The sequence below is a fragment of the Pteropus medius genome, unplaced genomic scaffold, assembly GCF_902729225.1.
Source record: "Pteropus medius unplaced genomic scaffold, Ma_sr-lr_union100, whole genome shotgun sequence".
NCBI lineage: Eukaryota > Metazoa > Chordata > Mammalia > Chiroptera > Pteropodidae > Pteropus > Pteropus medius.
Genome location: NW_024340849.1, coordinates 9,646,638 through 9,673,914, shown reverse-complemented (window position 1 = coordinate 9,673,914; position 27,277 = coordinate 9,646,638). Strand labels below are relative to the sequence as shown.

Here is a 27,277-nt window from a genome sequence, read left to right as displayed (position 1 = left end):
GTGCCAGCAGTGTCCTCACTTGCTTCTGTCTCCGCCTCAGAGGAGAGGTCCAGGGGGCCGGGACCCATTCCCAGAAAGTCGTTGATTTTTTTCATGTTTTAATCACTGTCCTCTATGGATTTTATGGGGTTTTAGGGCAGGCAATTCAGACCCTCGGATTTTTGTCGTTTCAAAGTTGTATGGTTTCCACTTACCCATCATTATTTTATGATTCCTTTATTTTTAGGTGAAAAGTTTTGTGTTCCTTTAACTGAGAAATGTCCCTTCTGCTGCTTCATTGATAACTTTTCCATGTTATGTTGACCTTTACTATTAATAGTAAAGATTAAAAAAAGAATACAAGCCCACAGACCTCTAGGAGAATGCTTTGTTCACTGTTTACCTAACGCATTTGTTGGCTAGACTTATCTCACAAATAAGGATTTTCAAAATTTAGATTTTATTCAAATGTTAGTACATTTGGTTCTGATGCAACATAAATAAACAGAATAATTTTTTAATAGAGCATATTTTTAACTAGATATTTGTATAGAGATTGAATATTGATAAAGGAAATATAGTTAATTTTAACTCTAAAATCATCAGGCTAACTCATTGAATTAATTAACTGAGATGTCTTTGGGGCAGGGGAAATGACAAGAAAAAAACCCATGTTCTTTATGAGTATATTGTAACACTTAGCTGTGTTTGAGTTTTCCTGTGGTGATGGCAGCTAAAAGAAGAAAGCAGAAGCTAAAATAAGACAAAAGATCTCTCTCGGTGGATGAGTCTTCTCTCAGATGTCCTTGTCTCTGTTCTTGCTCCTTCTAGTTCATTTCCTACGCTGCCACCATATTTGTCTTCTAAAGCACATACTAAACAGGTTATTCTCCAGGTGACATTCCTGTCAAATATATAGCAGCTTCACAAGATCTCTGTGTCTCACATAATTTGGGCAACACTGCTCACCAAGAAGTTTGCAGTAATTCTTTTTAGTTTCATCTTTTCAGAGAAAGGTGTGGACTTTGATCTCAGACAGATGTGAGGTTGAATCTTGTACTCCACCAGTTTCTTAAATGTGTGGTCTCTCTGAAGCCTTAGTTTTCTCATTTGTAAAACAGGAATAATACCTACCTGACCAAATTGGTACGAGCTGAACGTGATAACATATGAAAAGCATTTAGCTAGTACCAAGCACATAGGTGTTCAGTAATCTAGTTCCTTTTCACTGTTATAAATGAGAAAACATACACTATAAAGGTTATTAGTAACTTTTAAATAACATCCCAAGCTCTAATTCTGTTCTCTTTATTTTCAAATATTATGAAAGTTACAATCTCAAGATTTTTTATTAAGGAAATCTTTATTTTCTGTATATGTCACTGATTCACTTACAGAGTATGACTATAAATAAAATATACTTTGTATAACCTATCTCATTGATGTCAAATGTAGCTCAGAAAAACTCCTCTGTTTATTAATTTTTCTTTAACATATCAAGGTATCAAGAAAGAATCATCTTTGGCATTTAGTAAACTCAAGAGATATTTAAGATTTTTATGGAACAATCACCCATATCATAAAATGCAGATACTCTTATTGACGCGGAAAATACTAGGTCCTTCTGATTTGTAGGTGTCTGGATCTTTAAATAACTCAGTCTAGTTTAAGATAAGTATTATTTTTAATTTAAAAATTTAACTTGCTTTGAGTAATAATACATTCATGTAGTTTGAAATTCTAAAAATGCAAAAGGGAACACAGTCCCTCAGTGTCCCTTCCATGTTGTCCCCTCCCACGAGCAGTCAGCGCTGCTCGTCCTCTGTGTCCTTCGCAGTGTATTTGCTTTAAAACTCCCCACTTTCGATCTCTGCTACAGAGACGTAACCGTCACCCTTTCTGTCTTGCTCCGAACCCTGTTGCGGTCACCCGTGTCTCCCACCCCACATTCCTGTTGCTGATTGTGGTGCCAGAAAGTTGGGAAGAGTGAGGCGGTTGACCTCCCAATTTTCTTTTGAAAGATTTCCGTGATGTAAAGGTCTCCAACTCTTTAATTGCAGTATCTAAGCAGTTAAGTCTAACTTCTGTTTGTCCATAAGTACTAGCAATCAGGATTTTTATTATTAGAATAGCAGCTGATATTGTAAGTTTTTGCTTTTCGTCGTCTTGCATGGTCTTCCACCCCTTGAGACATGATAACAAACAGAAAGAGTTTCTATTTCTATTTTAAAGGGCATGTTTTGGAATATCCTTTGGCGTAATTGTTTCATCTTCACCTTCACACCTTCTGACTGTAGAGGATCACTTAATTTCTGATGATAAAAATTCCAAAAACTATGCAATTTCGAAGCACCTTTGGGTGATCAAAAAGAGAAAATTATGTTTAGCATTGATTTAGATTTATGTATCTAATTCTTTGAAAATCCTGTACATTAATATATGATAATTTGGTGATTAGAATATTTACTAGCTATATAATCTAAAGAAAATAATTTTTAAACTGTGTCATTGTGAGAAATGGCTGCCCTTTTTTAACATATTCTGTAACTTACTCTTGAAGTTTCAAAGACTTCATTGTAGTTTCAGTGCCTGAGTTTTACTGAGTAGGAACAACAGCGTCTCCCTCACCCGACGCTGTTGTTCCTACTTAGCTCATCCTGTCTGGTGTGACACTGTCATATTGAATCTTTGAGTATCTTAATCTTTGAATTGTTAATTATTGTTAAATGTGCTGGTCAAAATATTTATATGCAGAATTTCCATATGAGCCGCAGTTTTATAAGTTTCATTTTCATTAGTCCCATTTAATGCCAGGCTTTTTGGCCACTGTGGCACATTAGATCGTCTTCAGAATGGCCATGGGCATTGGTGCACGTTCCTTTCCTTAGTTACGGTGTCATGGGAATTCGGAACCTGTGATTGCATATAAGTACACTCCAGGTTACTTTTCTGTAAAATTGTTACTCCCCCCAAGTAACTCCACAGCCTCAGGAGATTTTGTGCAGTTTTCCCTTGGCAGTTTGGCATTTTATTACTCAGAAGGAATTAGCACCGTCTGCATTCTTAATGACTTTATTCATTGTTCATTCACCATTTATTTGAGTGGCCGAGCTAGGCTGGGTCAGTCTTCACAGTTTTAACATTGTTAGAAATTTACTCCCTTCAAAGAACACAGATTAGTCAGCTGACTCGCTCATCACAAACCATATCTTTTCTCTAATACGTATTTTGTTCAAGTGATTTATAGTTTCTTACCTTTTATTGGTTCTACCAGGTTGCCATGGAAATGATTCACTCATCTATGGTACTTAAGATCCCTCTGGAATCCCTTATACGGGGATTTATACACTAAGCAAGTTGAATGCTTGCTGCAAGGAAGAAGCTATGCTTAGCTACCGGGTTAGGACAGTATCCTAACTTAGGGCCAGTGCAGGCATGTCTGGTACTAGGCCCACCAGCAGTCCTACCTCTGTGCTCAAAACAGACGTAGCTAATTGATTGATGGTTCTGCGCTTTCCCCCAGACCCACGTCAGTGTCACCGTGGCCTCTGGCAGAACTCGGGGGGCTCCTCGGTCCACTAGATGGGATTTTAGTCTTTTCGAATACTGAGGCATGGTGCTTTTAACTGAATAGGCATTTTTGGCAGTCAATTCTAGTCTTGAGGTCTTCTAACCTATTTCCCATTTAGAAAAAAAAGTGCAGCTCACTGCCAGCATTAATTTAATTTTATGTAAACATGCTCTTTGAGATTGAAGCAAATCTGACTGGTTTTCAGTGTGAAAATAAAATATAAAAACTGTTCTTGGAGATATTTCTAAGCAGAACTCGTCTCTAATTCTAATGTAACAATGTGCGCATAAATCAGATTCATCAAATGAATCTCTCGAACAACTGTTCGAGAACAATGTTAACATCGCACATAGGAGCGCTACGTTTCTAAGATTTGACATTTTCAGAGATCGAGAATTTTATAAATGGAAATACCACTACTTAAAACAGAATGCTGTAAATAGAATGATGTCATTTGTTTCCAAAGACTATCGATACACTAGAGCGATGCGAAAGTAGTATGAAAGTGAGATATTCCGTGGCAAACTTCGGGGAGTGAGGTTAGGGCTGTAATCTGCGAGTTACCTCAGGGTAGACGCCGCAGCCGCCGCGCCTCCGGCCAGTATTCTCGGGACAAAGGGGCCGTGGGTTAACAAGTGAATTTCCAGCAAGCTCTGAGGAGCTCAAGTATCCAGGTTTAGAAAGTGGCACAACATGCCGTTACTGGGTGGACCCTACAGAGAACCTTAACTCTGATTTTTTAACGTCAGTAAGATTAACATGTTCCTCTGCCTTTGTTTTAAGAATGTTTATCAATTATTTTCCATTAAAATTGTCATTTTGTAACGAAGTTTTACAGCTAAGTCAAGGACTAGCTTTTTAGGTGATTGTAGAAAAACCGAAAACAAAAATTATAGCAGTAACTGATTTCTAATGGTTCAATTCTGAAATTTAGGTACTTAACATGATTTTTTAAAAACAGAACTGTTATTTTTAGACACGAATTTGGACATTGGATCTGGACATGACACGTGTGGAGAAACCTCTTCAGAGAGTTACAGTTCTCCGTCTAGCCCACGACATGACGGAAGAGAGAGTTTCGAAAGTGAAGAAGAAAAAGACAGAGGTTTGCTCTCGGAGGGGGACGCGAGAGTAGTTGAGGGGAAATGCGTGTTGTCTCTTAAAATCATTCAAACATAAGTAATTTTGTGTTCTTATAAATGCCATTTTTGCTTATAAATTTGATCTAGAAGGTGTCATTTGACCATCGACTTAGCAGGCCCAACAGTGTTGATTTTTTTAAACTTAATTCACTGTATATAGAAGGCAATTATATAGAAGGCAGTCATAAGAAAATGTAGAGTCGGTGTAAAAAGATTAAAAATTAGTATGTTATATGTTAGATGCACATACATTTACAATTTTTGTCTTCCCAGTGGATTGACCCTTTCATCATAAAATATTCTCCTTTGTCTATAGTAACAATTTTTGTTTTAAAGAAATTTTATAGTAATTAAAATAATAAAGAATTACTCTTTTATCTGATAGTGACAAAGCCAGTCTAGCCCTCTTTGGGAGATTGTTTACAGGGTACTTCTTTTTCCATAAACTTCTTTTACTTTAACCTATTCATGTCTTTGAATCTAAAGTGTGTCTCTTATAGATAGCATGTAGTTGGAGTATAGTTTTTAGCCTTTCTGCCCATCTCTGTCATTTGATTAGAGTGTTACGATCTTTTAAAATTTACTGTCATTATTGATAAGGTAGTACTTACATCTGTCATTTGGCTATTTGTTTTCGTACATATTATATCTTCAGTTCCTCCTCAAACAGAGGCTCAGAATTCCGCCGGAAGTGAGAGTAGGACCTTCTCAGGTCTTTGCTGGGCACGGATACAGCCCCAGACCTGAGTGGCCTCCTAGACTCCCAGGAGTCTACTGAAGCTTTTCTAAGCTCCACGACATCTCATTCTCCAGTTTTCCTCTGAGACTCTGGTTCTGTATTACAGTACCAGGTCACATCTGAGGAACAATGGCAATAGCTCTGCTCTAGTACATACAGTTAAAGCCACTCTTTACTTCGCAGTTATTTTCAAGTAATGCCACATGGAGCATGCAGTGACTGCCACCAGTTCTACCAGTCTGCGGCTACACTGCACTTCTGATAGCAATTTCCTCATCAAAGAAAAGAAGTGAAAGTAACCTCTCAGAGCTCTTACGAAGGTTCAACGAGAGCATTTTGATGCCTTACCCAGACTAGAGGAGCTTTCAGTAATTTCGTTTCACAGGTTATGCTTCATTCTGTAGGAGATACAGATAATCCTGTGGCTCTTAAGCTAACAGTGCAGATTTTAGCCTCTTTGTCAGAATTGTTACAAGTACATGTGTTCGCATCGGTTACTTTGCAGCATCCCTTTTCTATCATCGATAGGGTGAGTTGTTGGGCCTGTGTGGAGGAACTTGCTCTTTTTCAGATAGGCTCAGTTACCAGTGACTATATGAAGACTCATTTAGAGTTCTCTGAAACCAGTGAGGGGGGAATATACCACTGTGATAAAAAGCTTTGATCATTTTTAGAATTTCGAGTGCATGGAAAGGTTGCTTTGAAAACATGTGGCTTTGTCATTGGTCGTAAGGGGGTTTTGTTTTGAGACTGTATACTTTTCAAAGTCAAAAAAGGCCAAGACCTATCTCTAAATAGCTAGACAAATCCTTACAGTGCTCAGAAAACCATTTGGGACCATTCAAAATCATGGGGCCATTTGCTATGACTTAAGGTTTAAATTAAAGCCAAGTTCATATAGAAATTTAATTGACCATCTGAAAAATGTTACGGCTTATTTTGGACTTAAATGCTTATCTTGAACTTGGTACTCATGATGATATAGATATAATGCCTTAATTAAGTTATTAGTTTTTGGATACTTTTTGTTTTGTGAAGTTTAGCAATAAACACTTCAATTATTAAGGGGAGTCTATGCTGGAATCATTTACTCATAAATTGAACCTCTTCTGTCTAATGTAAATTGTCGTAGTTGAATTCATAACCCGGCCAACACTCTGTCACTGAGTAGGTTCTGTGTAACCTTTCTCCAGAAAGACTTGTATGATTTATTTGTAGTGTTCTGTTTAAAAATTTTTAACATCTTAGCTGACTATAACTAGTTATTACCTTAATAATATAAACATTTTTAAGTAATACAGTTCTGCTTATATTTATGAGCAGAAAGATGTTAAAATAGGCATTGCATTGCATGGTCTCTATACATATCGTAGTATCTGGATTTATGATATTTAGACATCATGAGTTAGGTTTTATCTTTTGCCCCCTTTATTCCAAAAGTCAGGCAATCCAGGGGAAGTCTAGGTTGGAGTGATTTCTGCATGCAGGCATAAGCGATGCGCTGACGAAGATGAACGCAGCGCAGCTGTGTCCCTGTCACTTGACCGTTTTGCTTTGGAGAAGTGGCCGTGCTGCCGTGTTTGCCCTGCTCTTGTGTTCCAGCACATTTGTTACGTGGCTGTTAATCGTAGCTTTAAATTTTCTTTTCCCCACTGAAATATTTAAAAGTAAAAATGTTTATTCCATTCTCAAAAAACTTTCTTCCTTTCTCTACCTCTAGATATTTGAGTTCAATATAGTCTTGGTTGAGCTCCTTTAAATTGTATCATTTATGTGAGATGAATATGGAGACCTTGGGTTTAGCAGTGCAGAATATAAGTCAAGTGAATCTCCTAGTTAAGGTTAAAGATACCTGATCCTTTTTTCAGTAATAAGGTGATATTAAATCTGTTTTATACAGTGTTTCAGTCTCCAATTAACCTTTTGTTGCTTTTCTCTCCATGGATTTTTTTTTTTTTAAACTTTATTTTTTAGAGCAGTTTGAGGTTTACAATAAAATTGAGAGGAAAGTACCGAGATTTCCCGTACCCACTGCAGCTCCCAAGCGTGGGTGGCCTCCCCCGTCATGAGCATCACTCACTGCGGTGGTACATTTTTTACCAAGGACGAACCTACGCTGATACACCATTATCGCCCAGAGTCCACAGTTTACCTGGGAGTTCACTCTCGGTTGAGGGATTCTTTCAGTGTCTCGCTTTGGACAAACATATGATGACACGTATCCATCATTATAACATCATACAGTGTTTTTGTTACCTAAAATCCCATGTTCCTCCAGTTCATCTCTCCCCAGTCCTCCACCCCAGCAATTGCTGATTTCTTTTATTGTTTCCATAGTTTTGTCTTTTCCAGAGTCTCTCGATATTTTAAATAAAGTCCGTAGAAAACCAGAAGTTAAAAGAAGGTCAGCTTGGCATTAGGAAGCTGAGGGGACGCATTTATTCCAGTTCCAAACTTCAGAGGTCATTTTACATATAATTAGAATGTATCCTATCAAGAGAGGTGGGAGTTAACACTTACGTTTGTTTCCCTTAGACACAGACAGCAATTCTGAGGATTCTGGGAATCCGTCAGCTTCCAGGTTTACAAGTTACGGTTCTGTCAGCCAGACTGTCACTGTCAAGCCACCTGTTGAAATTGCTTCATTAGGAAATGACAATGGAGGCCTTTTAGAAGATCCCCTAAACTCGCCCAAGTATCAGCATCTTTCTTTTATGCCAACTTTACACTGTGTCATGCACAGCGGCGCCCAGAAGTCTGAAGTCGTGGTTCCCCCGCGCAAATCTGCCGACGGCAGAACAATCGGCATGCTCGTTCCGAGTCCTGTCGCTATTTCTACAATGCGGGAGCCCACCAGTTCAGCCCCTGGTGGGGTGCTGGGGCCAGCAGCTTCTACTGGAGAATCCGAAAAGCACCTGGAACTCCTGGCCGCCCCTTTACCTCTCCCGTCAGCGTTCCTCCCACACAGCAGCGCTCCCGCTGTGCACCTGACAATTCAGAGGCTGAAGTTGCCGCCGCAGGGGTCTTCCGAGAGCTGCGCCGTCAACGTCCCCCAGCAGCCGCCAGGGAGTCTGAGCGTTGGATCACCAAGCGCTGCCTTTATTCCTGTCCAGAACCCAGGCAGTTTTCCAGGATCTCCTGGGGCTGCCACGGACCCCATCACCAAACCTGCATCCCAACTGGTAGGACTCAATCAAATGGTGCCTCAGCTCGAGGGAAACACAGGGACAGTCCCTCAGCCTACCAGCGTGAAGGTAGTTCTTCCAGCAGCCGGCCTGTCAGCCGCACAGCCACCAGCCCCCTACGCCTTGCCGGGCTCTCCCCTCGCCGCCAGCGCGTTACCCAGCCAGAGTCCCAGTGTGCTCAGCACCGCGGTGACCTCCGCCCAGTCCGCGGGCGCGGGCGTCAGCCAGGCCCAGCCTGCGGGGCCTCCCGCGGTTCCCACGCACACGCCGGGCCCCGCCCCCAGCCCCAGCCCCGCCCTGACGCACAGCACGGCCCAGAGCGACAGCACGTACATCAGCGCCGTGGGGAACATGAGCGCCAGTGCGGCGGTGCTGCCGCCGCAGCAGATGGCGTCGGGGCCTTGCGGCTCCTGTGGGCGAAGGTGCAGCTGCGGAACCAGTGGAAGCCCGCAGCTCAGCAGTTACTATTACCCCGGCCCGGTGCCCGGGCCCATGTACCGCGTCCCGTCGTTCTTCACCCTGCCACCCATCTGCAGTGGCAGCTACCTCAACCAAGCACACCAGAGCAACGGAAACCAGCTCCCTTTCTTTCTGCCTCAGACTCCGTATGCAAACGGGCTGGTGCATGAGCCGGTCATCGGGAGCCAGGCCAGCTACGGCATGCAGCAGGTAGCGTTCGGGAGGTACTACCCTTCGTACCCGGCGCCCGGCGTGGTCGCCAGCGCCAGCGGCTCGGGGCCCAAGAAGAGCGGCAGCGCTTCATGCTACAACTGCGGCGCCAGCGGGCACTACGCGCAGGAGTGCAAGCAGGCGCCCATGGAGGCCGGCCCGCAAGGTAACCACGAGGGCCCCCGGACGCCCCGCTAGTGAGCGTGCCCGCCGTCGCCGCGGACAGAGCCGGGGTGTGTGTGTTTACAGGTGTCGTGCTCTCAGTGACAAGTCATGAAACGCAGACAGCAGAACCTAGTATGTGCCCAGGTCACACAGCACAAGGAAGTTTAGAAAATTCGGTTTCCAAGTAAGGAATAAACAGTAAAGGCACTTTTTAAGGAGTATAATGGGAATTTGCATTATAGAATGTCCAATCCCTTGTTTGCAGCACTTTTTTTAAAGCTACAATCCTGTTTCATGTAAAGTGAGCAAAATTTTTAAATACTGAAAAACTAGGAAGTAGTGTAGTCATCTGACATGTCAGGTTTTTAGTTGTTAGTGTGTCTGCATAAGCAGCTGGCCTCAGCACGTTCCCCCATGCTACTCTTTTCCTCCCCAGGAGATGTGGAAAAAATGCTCCGGCATTTTAAGGAACAAAACGTTTTATGCACTGGTTTGGGAGTAAGGAAATTTGAATATTATTACCACTAGAAACAAGAAAACGTTCTTAAGTATGAGTAAGGCCACCAAATTTCATACAGACCTCAAACCGTGATCTTTCACTTGCCTTTGGCTTTCGTCATTTTGCCAAATCTCACCCGGAAAAAAAAAAAGTCTTAAATTGGAAGTATATACTTGGCATTTTTAAAGGAAGCTGGAGTTTGAAAGCTTTAGGTCGAGCTTAAAGCACAAAACTTCATAGTACTTTCAAAAAGTAATTTTATTTACCATTTTGGAATCGTAATAGTGCAGGAAGATGTCTCTTCCCTCTGACCAGCATGCCCATTGGGTGTCTTGTAGTGGTTGTGATGCATTGCGTTGTAAGCAGTGACTTAGCAGTTCTGTCTTTCCCGTTTTAGGCACGTACAGACTGAGATACGCACCTCCCCTCCCCCCTTCTAATGATACGTTGGACTCTGCAGACTGAAACGAGTAAAGCTTGCCTACCTAATATACTGAAGTGTGGGGAGTCATGGTGGGGTGCGGAGGGGAGGAAAGGAAAGGTATTTTGTTCGTGTTTCTTTGTCTGTACATTTCCTAGAGTTCTCTGCAGTTGGGGTTTTTCATTTCTCTTGTACTGATGTCTAAAACAAAAAAAAAGAATGCATTGCTTTTGAGCCTCTGGTCTCCTGGTTCAACAACAGGCTTATCTGTATGATACATGTAATTTAAACATCCAAACAAACTATCAAAAGGAAAATGTGGATGCGTGCTTTTTTTTTTTACACTGAATACTTGCTGTGTGCAATGTTTACTGAATCTTTAAAACTGTGTATTTGATCTTTTTTACAACACTGGTGACAGTCGTGAGGTTTGGAAAAAAAAGATACTTTGCTTCTTCCACAGCTTTCCTCACACCCTGAACTACATACACTTCCCTCCCAGCCACCCTCCTCCTGGTCGCACGCAGGCTGCAGGAGTTTGGGGCGGTGCGTTGATCCACACTTTTGTAAACTGCTCTGCATATAAATTGAGGGTAAACTGTTTCACCTTTAATGTTAAGGGAGAAATCAGATTCCCAAACTAGCGTGTATATCTCTAATAAACAGCGTCACTAAATGCGCATATGCAGCGCTTGCTGTCCAAATAAAAGTTAAACTTAAGTGGAAGGGAGAGGAAGAAGTAAAACCACATGAAACTAAAAAATACAGTGTATGAAGTGGACAGAGAGCTTTTTTCTTAAAAAAAGAAACAACTTTTAATTCATCATACTTTTTTAGCCTGTTGCTTCAGAGAGACATAAAGTGAACAAACCAGTGTGAATGTCGCTCTGCTGTGTTTGTGTTTGTAAGGACAGTCAACGCCAATGTAGTCTCCCTGTGTGGTGCCGACACTACGTGAGTAAGGATTTCTTCTTGCCCTACGCCAGCTGTTACAGTGTTACGTTGTATTAACGTGTATGGTTTATTGCGATCTGAACAGAAACTCTGCATTTCTGCAAAAGTCAGGTATTTGTTCCCTAACCTGTCTCTTATAGCAAAGTCACTTTTATAACAGTTTACCACTATGCTTGATTATAATGTGAAAGACTGAATTCTGAGTGTGTTAAGATGGTATTAATCATGTCAGTGTCATGTCACTAAGTTTAATGCTGCTGTTTTAAAAAAAAAAAATTTTTTTTTAAAGCAAATCTATGTACTAAATTGCTTCCAGGTAATTTTTGATTTCCTAAAGTGCACTGAGGTGGTCTGGAAGAGTGGGTGTATTTTTTTCTGACTGCTGCGTTCAACAGCAACGAGCAGCCACCCCTGTATAGTCACAGGGTATGGGCTTGGGCCCGGGCCCGGGCCTGGGTCTCTGTCCCCGCTCCTCAGTACACAGCAGACGTGAAGGGCATGTCGTGTGGGGTGGCCTTGGTGTGCAGCAGGGGAGCCTGAGCGTTTGTCTTGGTTCAGAAGCCTACCAGATTGCTAGACAAAAGGAAAAACTTGAAGAAAAAAGAAGCTTCGTTTAATGCTTCATAGGTAGCATTTATATTTATAGCACCAATGTACATTTTGAAACTTTCAGGGGCGGGCGTTAAAGGGGAACAGGGAAAAAGGGGTGGGTGTGAAGGGGTAGATGAAAGCTTTAATTTAAAAAAAAGTTTGAGTAAAGGAAATTATTTTGATTAAATATATTTTATTTGATCTGGGTATTTTTGGACCACGTTATTAAATTAATTGTTAAGCTGCAGTTGAGTTGTTCAAGTGAGAGTTTTGATAAGCCACGTATTGGACCGCATTGTGACTCACTTGCCAGTTGTACTTTATGGAGCTTATTTTATGATTTAAAATACTGTACTGTACATAGGAGGTATATGCTACCTTCTCCTTATTTGTATGTTTACCATATACTTTGATATTTGAAATGTTATGTACTGGAAAGGCCACTTATATTTCTAGAACAGATTGGATTTTATGCAACCTTTTTTTCTTGAATTAACAGCAATAAAAAAATGAAAAACAGCTTAAGAATTGTGCTTTATTGCAAACTGTATACAAGTGAAAGATAGGACATCATACATCACATTTTTTTTCTTTTTAAAGAACCAACCCACTATTTCTGTGTGTAATATGGGCAGTGAATCCCAAAGTGGTTCCCCATCTGGATGTCCTTCAGTTTCCCCCAAACTACCTGACTTTATAGGTTGCTGTGTGACCACTAGAAGAAGAGACTGCATTGCTTTATGCCAGAGGCTACTGCGGTGGCCAGGTAGGTGTCCTCGTCACCCTGGAGCCGTGTTTCTGGTGTGGGCGGGCCCTTCCTCTCCAGGACTGTGGGGGGCTTCACTTACGGCCTCGAACTTACCGATACGGTTTTGTTTTCCAGGCAGCTCCTTCAGTGCAGTATTGAATATCTTTTTATTGAACGTTGGTTCTGTCTTCTATAATCCGGTCTCAAGTCACTCTTTACATAATCAGTAATTGATTAGAGATTATGGAGAGGTGCTTTCCAAGTATCCACAGGTCAGTTAAGTCCTCTGGTGATGGCTGAGGTCTCGTTGCTTGGCCCAGGCCCCGCGGATTGCCCCCCAACATTGTGCGCAGTAACTTGGAAGGGCTCCAGCCCTCAGGGCACTGAATGATTGTCTGGAGCCATCTGATGAATGTCCTCTCTGTACTCAGTGAGCAGTGGGTTTGAAGTGATGCCAGAATCCCTGATGGCAAACAGTGCACCAGCTTCCCCTTCAGCCGGCAGACACGCACCTGTACGTGACACGTAACTTCCGAGCTGCCTTTAACACGCTCTTCTCCGCTGTCATCACCTGGGTCCTTACCCTTCCCTTCCCCTTCCTTCCTCCACTGCACCAAGGTACCCACTCCAAATGTTCTCACGTTTCGCATCCTCCTCCCCCAGGTATCCTCAGGTTTTATCGAAAGGGCATCCTGGACCTGTCTTGTGTGACTGTCACAACTCATCTGGTTGTATGGTCCTGGTGTACTCTCCTGCAGTTTAGTCATGTCCACTAACTTTACAATATTCCATTGCAGTGGGGGACATATAAAAATATATATATATATATATATGCACACATAATTTGTTGATTTTATCAGCAGGTATTTGGGTGGGTTTTGTTTTGCTATTTAGGTGATAGATTAGATAGCTAGATAAGATAGACAAGATAGCCAGCCAGCCTTTTGGCCCAGCCTTCTGGTTTGCAGGTGGAAGAATTTTCTCATGTATCTTGAAGTGCAAGTGCCAAGTTATAGGACATGCAAATATTTAGTTTTCCAAGACGTGCCATTTTGCTTTCCAAGAGGTTCACAGTCACAAGCCCCTTGGTCTGTATATCCTGCCGCCCTGCTGAAGTGGTACAGCGCTGGTGCCAGGGAGGGTGTGGCGAGGGGGGGCCTTGCGTGGCCCGACAGGGTTTGTGTAAGGCTCCTGGGGGAGGTGGGCGTGAAGAGCCCCGCCATGCAGGTCGGTTTGGGGAAGGGAATGCAGCCTCACTGGGCAGGAAGTGCGATCTGTGGTTCATTAGAAGAGTCAGACAAGATTTTAGGGTCAACTGAATGAAACTTTGGGAGTTACCAAGTTTTAAATAGAGGGAACGGTCAGGCAGTTGAGCAGACAGCCTGGATTCGGAGACCAGTTAGGGTGAGGCAGTGGCCAAGGGAGGGGGCGATGCAAGAGACGAGTAGAAGGAGACTTGAGCCTCTGAGGTTCGTTTTCCCTAGAGAGAAAATAAGGTTATTTGATTTAAACTATGGCCATGAGCATTAAGTGAAACATGGGAAGGGTCCACCGTAGTGAATGAAAAAGCACCGGGAAGGCACTGCGATGGTGGTTGATCTTAATTTTGATGAAGGGGAGAATTGCAGTTCTGTTCAAAGGGACAGGGAACTCATGTGAGGGACTGAAGGCCACTTCCTGTGGGTGGCGAGGTGCCTGGCAAACGTGGTTCTTCATTACATTAAGGTTGGTTCAGCGCTCTCCACGGATAAATGAAATAAGTATTCCTTGTCCTCAAAAATTAAGTCTAACTGGAGAGCTTCCCAATTAATGGCAGCTTTGGGCTATAAAAACATGGGCTATAAAAACATCAGCACCGAAATAAGATGCGTTCGTGACAAGGCAAGCGCACATCTACTTATGTTTAAGTGCTAAAATCAAAATTTTCTGAGAAGGTCCCCAAAAAGATTAAATCACAGTGTAAAAAAATTTTTTTAGCAGGGAGCATCTCATACTCATCCATTTCAACTTGGAAGCCACCTTTTTGCAATTCTGCATACAATTCTGCATAAAAGCATTCTAAGGGTAAGGCATTGAAGCGATTGGAGGCAAGCTGTGACAGTGGTTCAGCCTCCGTAACCCTCCCTCATTTCATCTCAGATAAAAATGCTGAGTTCCCCGACCCTGTCCATCCCACAGGAAGGGCCCACTTATTTTTATTTTCGGAGAAGTTGAGGTGTGGGGGCTGAAGCAAGCAGGGGGTGCTCAAATAGGGTCACTGTATCTCTGGCCCTTTCTTATGGGGGATCGGGGGGACCGGCTGTTGCGAGAATGGAGGACTCTGGGATCCAAGGGTTAAGAGGCCGCGGTGAACTCAGGCACAGGGCGTGTGCCACTTGCAGCGCCCACAACCCGTCACACGGCCCTGGGCAGAGTCCCGTGATGTCCACTGGTACGTGGGCTACACAGTTTGGATTCTTAGGGTCAGCCTCACATTGGCCCTCTTTGAAACAACGTGAGCCCTCTAGATTGAGCTGTACACGTTGCTTGACGCCTGTGTGTACACGTGTCTGTCCATCTGGGAAGCACTGGGGCTCTAGGCTTTCTCTTACCTGCCCTGAAAGGCACCGTCACAGTGGGGACATCAAAGACCCTTCCTGCAGTCACACTTTCGCAATGACCGCAGGCCTTGGTCACTGGTGCTCCTATTCCCGAGATCCTGTTTTGCTACTTGAAATTTGGGGTTGAGGTGGAGGACCGGCGAGGCTTCGTTGTCTTTTATCTCGCAGCTCCAACTTGATCTCTGTTAAAAGGTCTCGGCAGGCCTCGCCCGGAAAGAAACGGCTGATTGGGAAGCAGCGCCACCTCGTGGCGGATGAGGACAATGCATACAAGCAGATGTTACTTACCACTGACCTAATTTAGAGAAAATTTGAACATAAGACAAAACATTTGAGATTGTAAGCCTGAGCCCAAAACGTATAAGAATGCAGGCAGCTGGCCACAGACGTCGTTTTAGCCGTCTCCTCTTTCTGCCATTCCAGCCTCAGTTTGTTACGAACGCATCAGCGGCACCTTACAGTCCCCTTCGTCCTCTCCTCCGTGCTCGTCCGTCACAGCTGTGAAGGGCATGGGCTCTCCCTCATTTCACGGATGACGGACTTGGGGCTCAGAGGGCTTAGATGCCACAGACACGCCACTGAGGGAGGCCAGGCCCCAACTTCAGATTACTGCTTACTTCCCGCACTGCTTCCTGCTCCACAGGCACTTGCTCCTCCGTGGGACATGACAGGGACCCATGAGGCCCCCAGATTCCTGAGACAGGTCCTGGCCAGGTCCTAGTGGGATAGAACGTCTCTTTTCTGTGTCTCTGGTGAAGGATTTGAAGATGGGGGGTGAAGGAGAGTTTCCAGATGAACCTCAGGGCTTTTAGAACTAGGCTTTACAATCCTGCCTGTCTCGGATAAACTCAAGAGGCAGCAACTCTTGCCTATGTCCAACGCCTTAAATGTGCACAAACACCCTCTGTTGGAACACAGAGCTTTGCTCTGCAAAGGTTTCTATTATCCCCAGGTGTCTGGATAAACCGAGCATTAAGTGACTATTCCGTTAGTTGTAAGACTTAAGAACTGAAGAAATGAAGTAGTAGGGCAAGCAGAAAATGCAACTGCTGATATTTTTTAAGCTCCAGCATTCGCATACAGATTGTCCCAGGCTCTCTGTCTGCCAGCCACCACCACGCAGAAACACTCCAAAGGCCAAGAATGACTCCAGCAAAGTCACCTGCAAGCAGGAACGTGGTAGTCACACCCACACCAGAAGCCCTGTGAATGCTAAGAACGAGACTGAGTACCTCGTAGTTACTTAAGTGCTGCTTCTTGCTGACGTGTCAGGCTTGGGGCATTTGTAACGTCGTAACTTAGTCGTGCATTGGATGCCTTCAGCACACGGACTTGCACCGGAGGCGGCACTGATCGTAGCTTTGTTCCCAGCACCCATGCCCAGCACACATGACCTTCCTCAGGCTTATTTACAGAATGGGGGTAAATCACTTTGTAGACTAGTTACAACGGTTAAATTTGACAAACTACATGAAGCACTCAATGCCTGACACGTAGTAGGTACTCAATAAATCCGTAAGGCTGTTAGAGGCCAGGAACTATTAGCTCATTTCAGCTTCACGACGGCCCTATGAGGTAGGTACTCTGCCCCATTTTGCAGTTGGGGAAATTGAGGCACAAAGGCTGAGAGTCCAAGGACACAGAGCAGTTAAGCAACAGGGCGGGGACAGGAACCCACGGCTCTTCCCCACTGGGCTACCCCACTTCTCCGGAGCCCGTCGCAGGACGCTTCACAGGATGTCAGTGTGAGCGTGCGAGCGCCCTGTGCCAGCATCGGGCAGGCGGGGCCGACGGACACGCCCTGGACCCTCGTCTTTCTTACCCAAGACCTGGGCGCCTCGTCAGGAAAGGGTGGTGGAACTCGAGTTCAACGATCTCAAAATTCTGTGACTCGAAGCTTTTCACTTTAAAAGATTTATCAAGATTTTCTAATTCTTTGCATTTATTTTTTGTTGAACTGATTTGGAGTCCTTATTGGGTGTGGTCAGCAACAGGGACCCCACCGGTCACCCTTCGCTGACGGGAGGTGAAATGTTTTCCAGGCCCTTGGGGACAAACTGAGAGGAAAGAGCTCGCACAGGGCCGACAGGTCACTAGGCGGCAGCACGAGCCTTGTCCGGCTGGGGAGCCACGTCCGTCCGCATCACCCTCTACCCCAGTTTCTAGGCTCTTCTCTACTTGTCCTGGTAGAGTTTTCATCTGTGGGGCCTTTCAGTCGAAACATAAAGCTCACGTACAGTCCTGTGCTGAAGGACACAGGGCAAGGCGTAGCCCACAGAGGGGACGTGCGGGTTGGCGAACCACGGCCCACGGCCAAGGATGGTGTTCACAGCTCTGCACGGTTGAAGAAGAAACGACGGGTTATCATGACACGTGAAAACTATATGAAGTTCCAAGTCCAGGGTCTACCAATGAAGTGTACGGGGATGCAGCCACCTTGATCCTACACGAGCGACACCGAACGGTTAGGACAGAGGCCCCCTGGCTCTCGAACCTGAAATAGTCGCCGTCCTGCTGTGGAGAAAGCTCGCCCGCCCCTGACACGTACCAGCCTTTTCTAAATAGAGCTGCGCTTGCCCGTGTCTTTTAAGGCCGGGATGGCGTGTGATGCCGGAGTCTGCACTGCACTGTGTCCTTTTCTGCTGCTGTTTTCATGGCACTGTGGAGACGCCGCTGCTGCATTCGGCCAGCCGCGCCGCCGGACGTTCGGCCGGGAGCCCGGGGCGTAACTCGCTGCCACGGGGCGACAAGCCGTGGCATCGCCGTGAGTGGAGACCGTGAGCTCTGTGTTCTGAGAACCGGGGAAGGGTTCTCAAAGGACACGGTTTAGTTGGGCCCAGAAGGAAGAAGGGAGACATTCCTTAGTGGGGAGATGAGAGGTGGCGAAGGAAACGGCATCATCAGAAACGTCCTTCGGAGAAAGTACTGCTGTGGAATGCCCTGGGCAGGGGCAGGCGGCAGGGCCGAGGGCATGTGAGGGCCAACGAGGGCAGACACTACCCCGGGAGGGGAAAAAAGGAGAGGTAGGTTTGAAAGAGAAAAGCATGAGCCCTTTGGCTCATGTTGAATCTGTGGTGCTTGAGTGACATCTGAGTCCAGTGTTTGTCTCCGACTGTGGCCCTGGAGCATCTGCAGCAGAGTCACCTGAGGGGCTTCAGTAAAGACACAGACTCCTCAACATCCCTCCCTCAGACACAGACCTACGGAACGGAAGTGCCCGATTTGGGGGTGGGGACAAAGCAGAGCCGGCAGAGGAGGGTGAGCGTGAGGTCAGAGGTGCTGCCGAGGATGGAGAATATTCCCTGAGGATCCCCCCACCCCACCCCCGAAAAAGATTTTGAGAATGAAGTGGTCATTAGAGCCACATGCAGTAGAGGTCAGGAATCGTGGCCAGTGAGCTGGACAATCGAGGTCACTGGTGGCTCTAAGATGACAGATTACTCGAGGAATGGAGCAGAGGGGCCAGGGGACTGTGAGCAGGGCAGAGGGGGACACAGGAGGATGTGGGGATGGAGCCGGCGCCACCGGCACCTTGTAAGTGGGCAGGAGGAGGAAGGTGACCTGATGGCCTCGCTTTTCTCAGTGCTTGAGGAACCAAGGTCCGGACCCGCTGCTTGGGCACTGACTAAAGCGCCGGTGTCACCGGGACCGGGACCGTTCACCTGAGGTGTGGCCAGTCGCTTGCACAGTTGAGGGATTTTCTCTAATGAAGCAGGACCGCAGATTCAGAGGTGGAGGTTCTGGGGTTCCCAGGGAGACGCTGTGCCCGCTTCGTGGCCCCGGCTCATCCGGCTGCCTCTGTGGGTCTTTCCTTTCTCCTCCGTCACTCCCCCAACGGGCTCCCATCTGTTTCTTCCACGACCCCGTCTGCCTTGTCTGCGGCCGCTCTGAGTCTGGGCCCCAGGATCCCGCGGCCTCCCACCACCTCAGCCTTCACTTTCCTGGCTTTTGGTTCCGTCCCCGGCTTCCAGGGCAGACCCAGACCCTGTCTGCGAGTCACCATGAAATCCCTGGCAATGTGCAGCGGTCAACACGCTGGGGACAGGAGAGAGGCCTCAGCCACCTGAGAAGCCCTTCTCCAGGGTGTGACACCAGACTTGATGCAGCGGCAGCCGTGGCCTGCGAGGAATCACCTAGCTGGCCTCAGTGCGAGGTTAATGGAAATGCGAAAAGGTGAGTGGCTGACTTTGCCTTTCACTGCGTTGGGGTGAGGGTGGGGAGGGCAGTTTGCTGAGCACGGGAGCACCAATTTGATTTCTGGGGCGATGTTTAAACCGCTAGGACCTATTTACCAACAAAGAAGTGATCTTATAACTCTACTCAGTTTTTTAGGAGGTCCCTGGACAACCGTTTAGCGTCGGTCTCGTTGCTAATCTTTAAAGGCAGTGTAACATAACACAGGGTTATCGGCATAGACTGGTCTGACTCCGAAAGCTGCCTCTTGAGCGGGGCCTCTGAGCACGGCCCCTCACCTGCAGAAACAGATGACAGGAGTGTCCGCCTCACGGGCCGTGGAAGGGGGAACATGCTCAGACGTGGCACCCAGCACACAGGGAGCACTGACGACAGACGCTTTGTTCTCTTTCCTTTCAAAACATCTTCTATCCAAAACCTGGCTTCACATTCTAGGGCCGTCAAAACCAGCAATGCCTCCCTTCTTTGGGTTAGACAGTGCTTCGTTCTTTTGTTGGTGTTAGAAATTTTTATTTTACATAGTCACCTTGTACATACACTTCATATCTTCTTTATAATTGATAAGCCAATATTGATACTTTATCACTAAGTGAAGTCTATAGTTTATGTTAAGATTCATTGTTTGTGTTGTATGTTCCATGGGTTTTGACGAATATATAATGACCTGCAGCGTCACACAGAGTATTTTCACTGCCTTAGAAGTCCCCCTTCCAGACCCCGACCACGGATCGTTTACTGTCTCCATAGTTTTGCCTTTTCCAGAATGTTGTACAGCTGGAATCAGGTAGCACGTACTTTTTCAATTTGACTTCTTTCACTTAGTGACATGCATTTAAGCTTCCTTCATGTCTTTTCATGGCTTGGTAGCTCCCTTCTTCAGCATAACAACCTTCCTTCCTTCCTCCCTTCCTTCCTTCCTTCCTTCTTTCTTCCTTCCTTCCTTCCTTCCTTCCTTCCTTCCTTCCTTCCTTCCTTCCTTCCTTCCTTCCTTCCTTTCTATTTTTTTTTCTGAATAATATTTCATTGCCTGGATGTACCACGGTTTGTTTATCCACTCACCTGTTTTAGATGTCCTGGTTGTTTCTAGGTTTGGGCAATTAAGAATAAAATTGCTATAAGTAATACCAGAAACTGGGTACAACCACTAGGATGTCTCTAGTGATGGGCATGTGAAATTCTCAGAAACTGAGCTAAGGTGGGAGCGTTAAAAGCTGAGAAGATTGTGAATTTGCGCTCTCATCTGTTTCAAGATAATACTGAATCAAAGTGACATTGCATGTTCCATAACAATTCTGATTTATGGCCAATAATTTTTTCTCATCTTGCAACGTCTCCATCTCAGTATTGCATGGCAATTTCTCATCTTTATTTAGTCTCTGGGCTGAGGACTTGCCCAGGAGGCTCGTGTGCCACCCACTCACATCTACGCATCCCAGTGCATGCTACTCACAGATGGCCAATCTCCCCGACAAATGTGAGTGTGTCAATCAGCAGTGAATTAAGCCCAGAGATTTTTCTTAGGAAACCTTTGTCCTGAAGTGACTTGCTCAGGAATGCACAGGAAGTGCAAGATCTATTGGCCAAAACCAGCTCTTGGCTTCATAGAGCCCCTTTGCCAAACGAGGGCGACACTTCTAACCTAACCGAGACGGCAAACCGCGGGGAAGCTCTCTCTCTGCCATAACTCGCTGAGTTCTAGAAGTGAAATAAGCAAACGACAGAGCTGCTGCACACATCCATGTGCAGGTTTATGTGTGGACATTAGTTCTCAACTCCTTTGGATAAAAACCAAGGATTTTTTGGATAAAAAACAATTGCTGGATCATATAGTAAAAGTGTGTTGAGTTCTGTAAGACCCCACCAGTCTGCCTTCCAAAGCGGCTGCACCATTTTGCACCCACCCCAGCACTGAATGGGAGTTCCTCACGCTCCACATCCTCGCCAGCATTTGGTGTCGTCAGTGTTTTGGATTTTAGTCATTCTAGTAAGTATGTAGTAGTATCTTACTGTTGTGTGGATTTGCAAATTCCCCAGACCTATGATGTGGAGCATCTTTTTCATAGGTTTATTTGTCATCTTTTGGGGTGGAGGTGTCAGTTCAGATCTTTCACTGATTTTTTCAATTGGATTGTTTGTTTTCTCATTGTTGAGTTACCAATTATTTGCCAGAGAGGTGTTTAGCAAATATTTTCTCCTTGTCCTTTTATTCATTTACTGCTTCATTCTTTTTATTGTATGAAATGGAATGTGGGGACAGCCAGGACAGAAACCAGCCAGAGAGTTTCAACTCTATCTTTATTCTTTTTTTTTCCCCTGTCTTTATTTTTATCAAATGCAGCACCCAGCAGTCTCCAGCGGTACCTCCTTGTGCATTCAGAACGTGCTAGAAATGGATTCCTCAGTGGTCGCCGCATCCTCAGCCCAGAGCTGGTGCCGCTCTCCTGCCCGTGGGGTAGACCCTGGGGGTTTCCAGGTCTCTTCCTTGGTGGGAACAGCCAGGCACTATGAGGGAGCGGGCCACTGCTCACCCCTTTTTTTACTTGCCCAAAGGACAGAAATTGTGGGCCGACAGCAACATAACCTCATAGCTTCTTAAACCTTATTTGGGACACCGAAGACTGAGTTCCTCCTCAGTGTATTTATAGACTTGCACAGTAGAAGGAGAAGTAAGTGGTTTCTAAATCCAGGCTCCCAGCAGGCCTTGCAGGTGTTGCCTGCCTTCTGGAACACACGCGGCCTCGGCAGGGCCGTGGCGGAACAAAAGACAATAGCCCAGACTATTAATCCTGTCTGCTTCCCACGGGATGGAAAATCACCGGTGGCAGTGGGAGGGGAGTTCAGCTCCGTGGAGGGGCTTTTCCCGCGGGTCTCCAGCACGCTCCTCCCACCCCACCCGCCTTTGACACATTGATTCGTGCCGTGTCCTAAAGCTTCAGAATAGCTCCGCATCTTCTCTGGAGCTTGACATTAAAATGTACATTTTTCTGGCTGTACTGAAAAACATGGCAAGGAGGAAGCGAACCGCTCTAGAGAGGCCCCAGTGAAAATAAATCATGGTGCCAAGCTGGTTCTGAATCCCAGTTTCCTCTTAAATCAGACCCCGCCTAACAGAAAGGGGAGGTGGGTTTACTCGGCAGATGGTAATTCTTGGTTGAAGATAGTGGGTAAAGACCCTTCGAGTCCAGTGACAGTGGTGGGGAACAGTGAGTCACAGTGCCTCTCCCAGTCCCACCCAAGGGCCACCAGGAAAGTCTGTGAAACACAGGCGTCAGGTCCCGGCCCAGTGCCTGGGGGCAGGGGTGGGGATGTGCATTTCACAGGCGCCTAGGAAATTCAGATCCACCTCGGTACTGAAAATCATTCAGGTTAAAAGCACAAACTTTAGAAGCCTGAACACCTGGCTTTAGATCTTGAGTCCATCACCCAATCACTGTGTGACTCTGGACAGATATTGAAATGCCTTAATCCTTATCTGCAGAGTGGGAATAGCCATAATGGGGTTGTGAAGATGCCGCCCAGTGCCTGCACGACCCACCGCCAAACATCGGAAGCGGAAGTGTTTGAAACATTCTCCAGACACAAAGGCATCTCTGGAGACAAGAGACAGGGTTTCCGAAAGTATAGAACGTCTCCCTCCTCTGCTGCTTTCGTTTTGTTTTATATGAGGTAATGATAATGACTAGCTTTTATGGAGTCCCTACCATGTGCCAGGCATTGTTCTAAGCATTTCCATGTATTCGATGCTCAAGCAATCCTGTGATATAGGTATCATATGATCCCCTTTTTATAGGTGAGGAAACTGAGCCAGGGAAAGGCTAGCAGCTTGCCTGCGGTCACACAGCTGGAAAGTGGCTAAGTTGGGTGGGATTTGAATGTGAGACCTCAGAGCCTGGAGCTCTCCCCGTCTCGTTTCTTTGGGCCTCTGGCCCTTAACTTAAGGTTCTGACAATGACTGAATGGAGCAAAACTGAAGCCCAGTTCCTGAGGAACGGTGGGAGCCTAACACTTCTTGAGCAACCACAAGGCAAGAATGTTCAAATAATTATTATCCTGGAGCCTAAGGCACAGCAAAAAGTTTCCTCTGATGAGATTTACAAGCAGTATCCTTACTGAGATGCTCACAGTCTAAACCTGAGATGTCCAGTTTGGGAGCCAGTAACCACAGGTAGTTATTTAAATTCAAAACCAATCAATGGACTAGGATAGAGAGTCCAGATACAGACCCACACATATACCAAAAACTGATTTTCAACAAAGGCACGAAGATGATTCAATGGAGAAAAAGATAGTCTTCAACAAATGGTACTGAAGCGGCTGGACATCCATATGCAAAAACATCGACCGTGGATCTAAATGTAAAAGCAAAAACTACAAAATTTATAAACAAAAACATCAGAAAAAAAACTTTTGTGACTTTGGGTTAGGCAAAGATTTCTTAGATGCAACACTGAACACATAATTCATAAGAATAAATTAATAAATTGGACTCCATCAGAATTAAAACTCTGCTCTTTGAAAAACACAGTTAAGAAAATTAAACAACGAGCCATTCACTGAGAGGAAATATTTATGTATTCAAGAGGGGACTTGTATCTAAAATATATAAAGAACCCTCAAAACTCAATAAGAAAACACCATAATAAAAAACGAGCCGAAGATATGAACGCTTCACCAAGGAAGATACACTAATTTCAAGTAAGCCCCCAAGAAAAGATGTTCAACATGATTAGACCTCAGGGAAGCACAGATTTAAATCACGATGAGATGCAATACACACCCGTCAGAATGGCTACAACTAAACAGACTGGCCGCACCGGTGTCAGTGAGCATGTGAGGGCACAGGCTGGACAGTGAAATGGAACAACCACTGTGGATGAGTTTGCCAGCTTCTTAACAAAACGCTCCGCCATTCTACTTTTAGGAATTTACCCAAGAGAAGTGAAAGTGTATGTCTATACACAGATGTGTGCAAGAATGTTTGTAGAAACCCTATTTGTTCATAGCCAAAAAGCAGAAACAACCCAAATTTCCATCAACAGGTGAAGCTGTGGTATCTCCAAACAGTGGAATGTTTTTCAGCAATAGAAAGAAACAAACTGAGACACACGATATGGCTGAATCTCAAAATAATTTTGCTGAGTGAAGGAAGCCAGACTAAAACAGAGTGTAAACTGCATGATTCCATTGACATAGTCTTGAAGGAAATGCAAACTAATCTCTAAGAACAGAAAGCAAAGCAGTGGTTGGCTGAGTGGGGGTTGGGGGTAGGGATGGGGAAGGGGGGCAAGGACGGAGGAATCACAAAGGCACGAGGGGACTTTGGGACATGAAGGTATAGTCATTACCTTGATTGTGATAATGCTCTCATGGGTAATTTTGTCAACGCATTAATACTGGCTTTTCTCTCTAATCCTGGTGGGACCGGGCCATCCCTTCCCACCTTGGGGCTCAGACTTTATGCTAAGTGAAATAAGTCAGTCACTAGGACAAATACTGGGGCTCCCCTCATGCTGGTGTGTCCCCAAGCCATCTCTTCAGTGTGGGCATGTCCCCCTTTGTGGCCAGGAAGCCAGAGCTCCTTCTCTGAATGTTTTTAGTCGCATCACATACATAGAATTACAAAGACCGATGGTGTCAAAATACAGTTTCATGCCCGGAACCCAACTGTCTGGGGCCGCTGATGTAACCACAGAGAAGATGAGGCCACTCGCCAAATTATTTTGACAATTTGGCAGTTCTCACCCCACATTCCAGAATACAATCGAGCAAAGAGCTTGGCTTCCTTAGAAACGGGCCTTTTTGGGTGAACGAAAGGGCTTGAGACAAGAGGACCATGAAGCAAGCTGGGGCTTCCTACCCTCCCCCGTTCTGCCCGCAGGTCGCCCCAGCCTGCATGGTGATCACGTTTGCCCTCCAGCCCCGCTCCAGGCTGGGCTGGGCCTGCTCCAGGCTGGGCCGGGCCTCCGGCTGCCTGCACTGCTGGCCTGAGCAGAGGCCTGACTAGCAGGCTGGAGAGGTGGGGTCAGCACCACACCAGCTGCCCTCCAGTGGGCCAGGACGGGGTTGGCCAGAGGTGAGAAGGGGTCCTTCTTGAGAGGCCCAGGACAGGGCTCCCCCAGGTTGCTGGTCTAGAAACTGCTTTTCTGCTCCCTCAAACTGGATCCCCAGCTCCTCAGCGGCATCAGGCCCTTGAGCCGAGGCTGCAGGCAGCCCCCCAAGTCCAGGAAAACACCTTTGCCTTGGGATCGGCTTCTCCAGGGGGTCTGCACAGCCCTCCGCCCCCAGGACCCTAAGCCCGCCTGCCTCCCAGGCATTTGGTGCACCCTGAATTGAGAGGGGGAAAGAGTTGGACCTGGGAGTATCTGCAGAGCCATAGTGTAGTGTGTGTAATAAGCACTCGGGAATAATAAGCACTTGGTGAATGTCGAATGAATACAGTGAGGGCTCCCCCTCCCCCCTCCCCACCCCAGGTTCCCTGTTGTTCTTCAAGAAGTGAAGTATTTTCTGGGTGGACATTCTGGGATCACAGCCCTGATAAGAAAGAATTATGAGGACTCCACCGTGCTTCTTGTTACAAAGACAATATTCACTAAATTCCAGGGTGAAGACTTAGAAATACCGGAGTTGATCTAGGCCGCCTGGAAGCGAAAAGTGGGCTCATTCTCACCCTCTGCAACAGGCCGGCTTTCTCCACCGAGGCAGCTTGCACTTTACACTGGCGAATCGGTGTTTTGTAGAATTCTGCTTTGGATACGTAAAAAGCATCTCTACGGTGGGAATCTCATTTGGAGTGATAGAGGATATTTTCTTAACTTCCTTGATATTCGGTCATGTTTTTTAAATGAGGACAGAACTTTTTGAGAACTTAGAAAGATTTTTAATTGTAAAATAAAAACAGTTGGGTTCCGGGCATGAAACTGTATTTTGACACCATCGGTCTTTGTAATTCTATGTATGTGATGCGACATGACGCAACATGACATTCACCATCTTAACCACTTTTGCGTACATACGGTTCAGTAGCATTAAGTGCATTCTCACTGCTGGGCCACCTATCTCCAAAATGCTTTTCAGCTCGCAAAACTGAAACTCTGTCCCCGTGAAATGACTACTCCCCACCGCCCTGGGCCCCCAGCCCCTGGCAACCATCCCTCCTCCTTCTGTCTCTGCAAACTCAATTGCTCTGTAGGAACCTCACATAAGTGGATTCCCACAGTATCTGTCTTAGTGACTGACTTATTTCACTTAGCATAAAGTCTGAGTTTTAATCATGTTGTAGCATGTGTCAGAATCTCCTGCCTTTTTCAGACTAAATAATATTCTATTGTATATATTTATTTACCACATTTTGCTTACCCATTCATCCATCAGTAGACACTTGGGTTGCTTCTACCTTTTGGCCGCTGTGAATCATGCTGCTGTGAACGTGGGTGTGCAGATGTTTCTTTGAGACCCTGCTTTCAATTCTTTTGGGTATATATCCAAAGTGAAATGACTAGGTCATATTTCTAGTTTTAAATTTTTTCGTGGAACCGCCATGCTGTTTTTCATAATCATTGCACCATTTCGCATTGTCAGCGGCAATGCACAGGCATCCTGATTCCTTCGCATCCTCGTCAACGCTGGTTATTTTCTGCCTTTTTTTTTTTATATATATACTACTCGTCCTAATGGGTATGAAGTGGTATCTCAGTATGGTGCCAGTTTGTATGCCCCTGATAGCCGATGCTGTTGAGAGTATCTTTTCATGGGCTCGTTGGCCATCTTCTCTGAAGAAATATCTATCCAAATTCTGTGCTTATTTTTTAATCAGCTTGTTT

General features: G+C 45.5%; 1 protein-coding gene across 5 annotated transcripts in view; it reads left to right on the top strand.

Annotated features, from left to right (window-relative positions):
• Positions 1-12,440, top strand: part of ZCCHC2 (zinc finger CCHC-type containing 2) — a 53,126-nt gene extending 40,686 nt beyond the window's left edge. For 2 of the 5 annotated variants that reach the window (XM_039840091.1, XM_039840117.1), the window contains 3 exons: positions 4,527-4,655; positions 7,967-9,451; positions 10,347-12,440. In XM_039840091.1, the coding sequence (XP_039696025.1) occupies positions 4,527-4,655; positions 7,967-9,451; positions 10,347-10,414 (1,682 nt within the window). In that variant the 3' untranslated portion in view covers positions 10,415-12,440. Of the gene's footprint in view, positions 1-4,511; positions 4,656-7,966; positions 9,452-10,346 lie in introns of all 5 variants that reach the window. The other 3 variants (XM_039840108.1, XM_039840099.1, XM_039840127.1) reach the window with 2 other exon arrangements.
• The last annotated feature ends 14,837 nt before the right edge of the window (positions 12,441-27,277 follow it).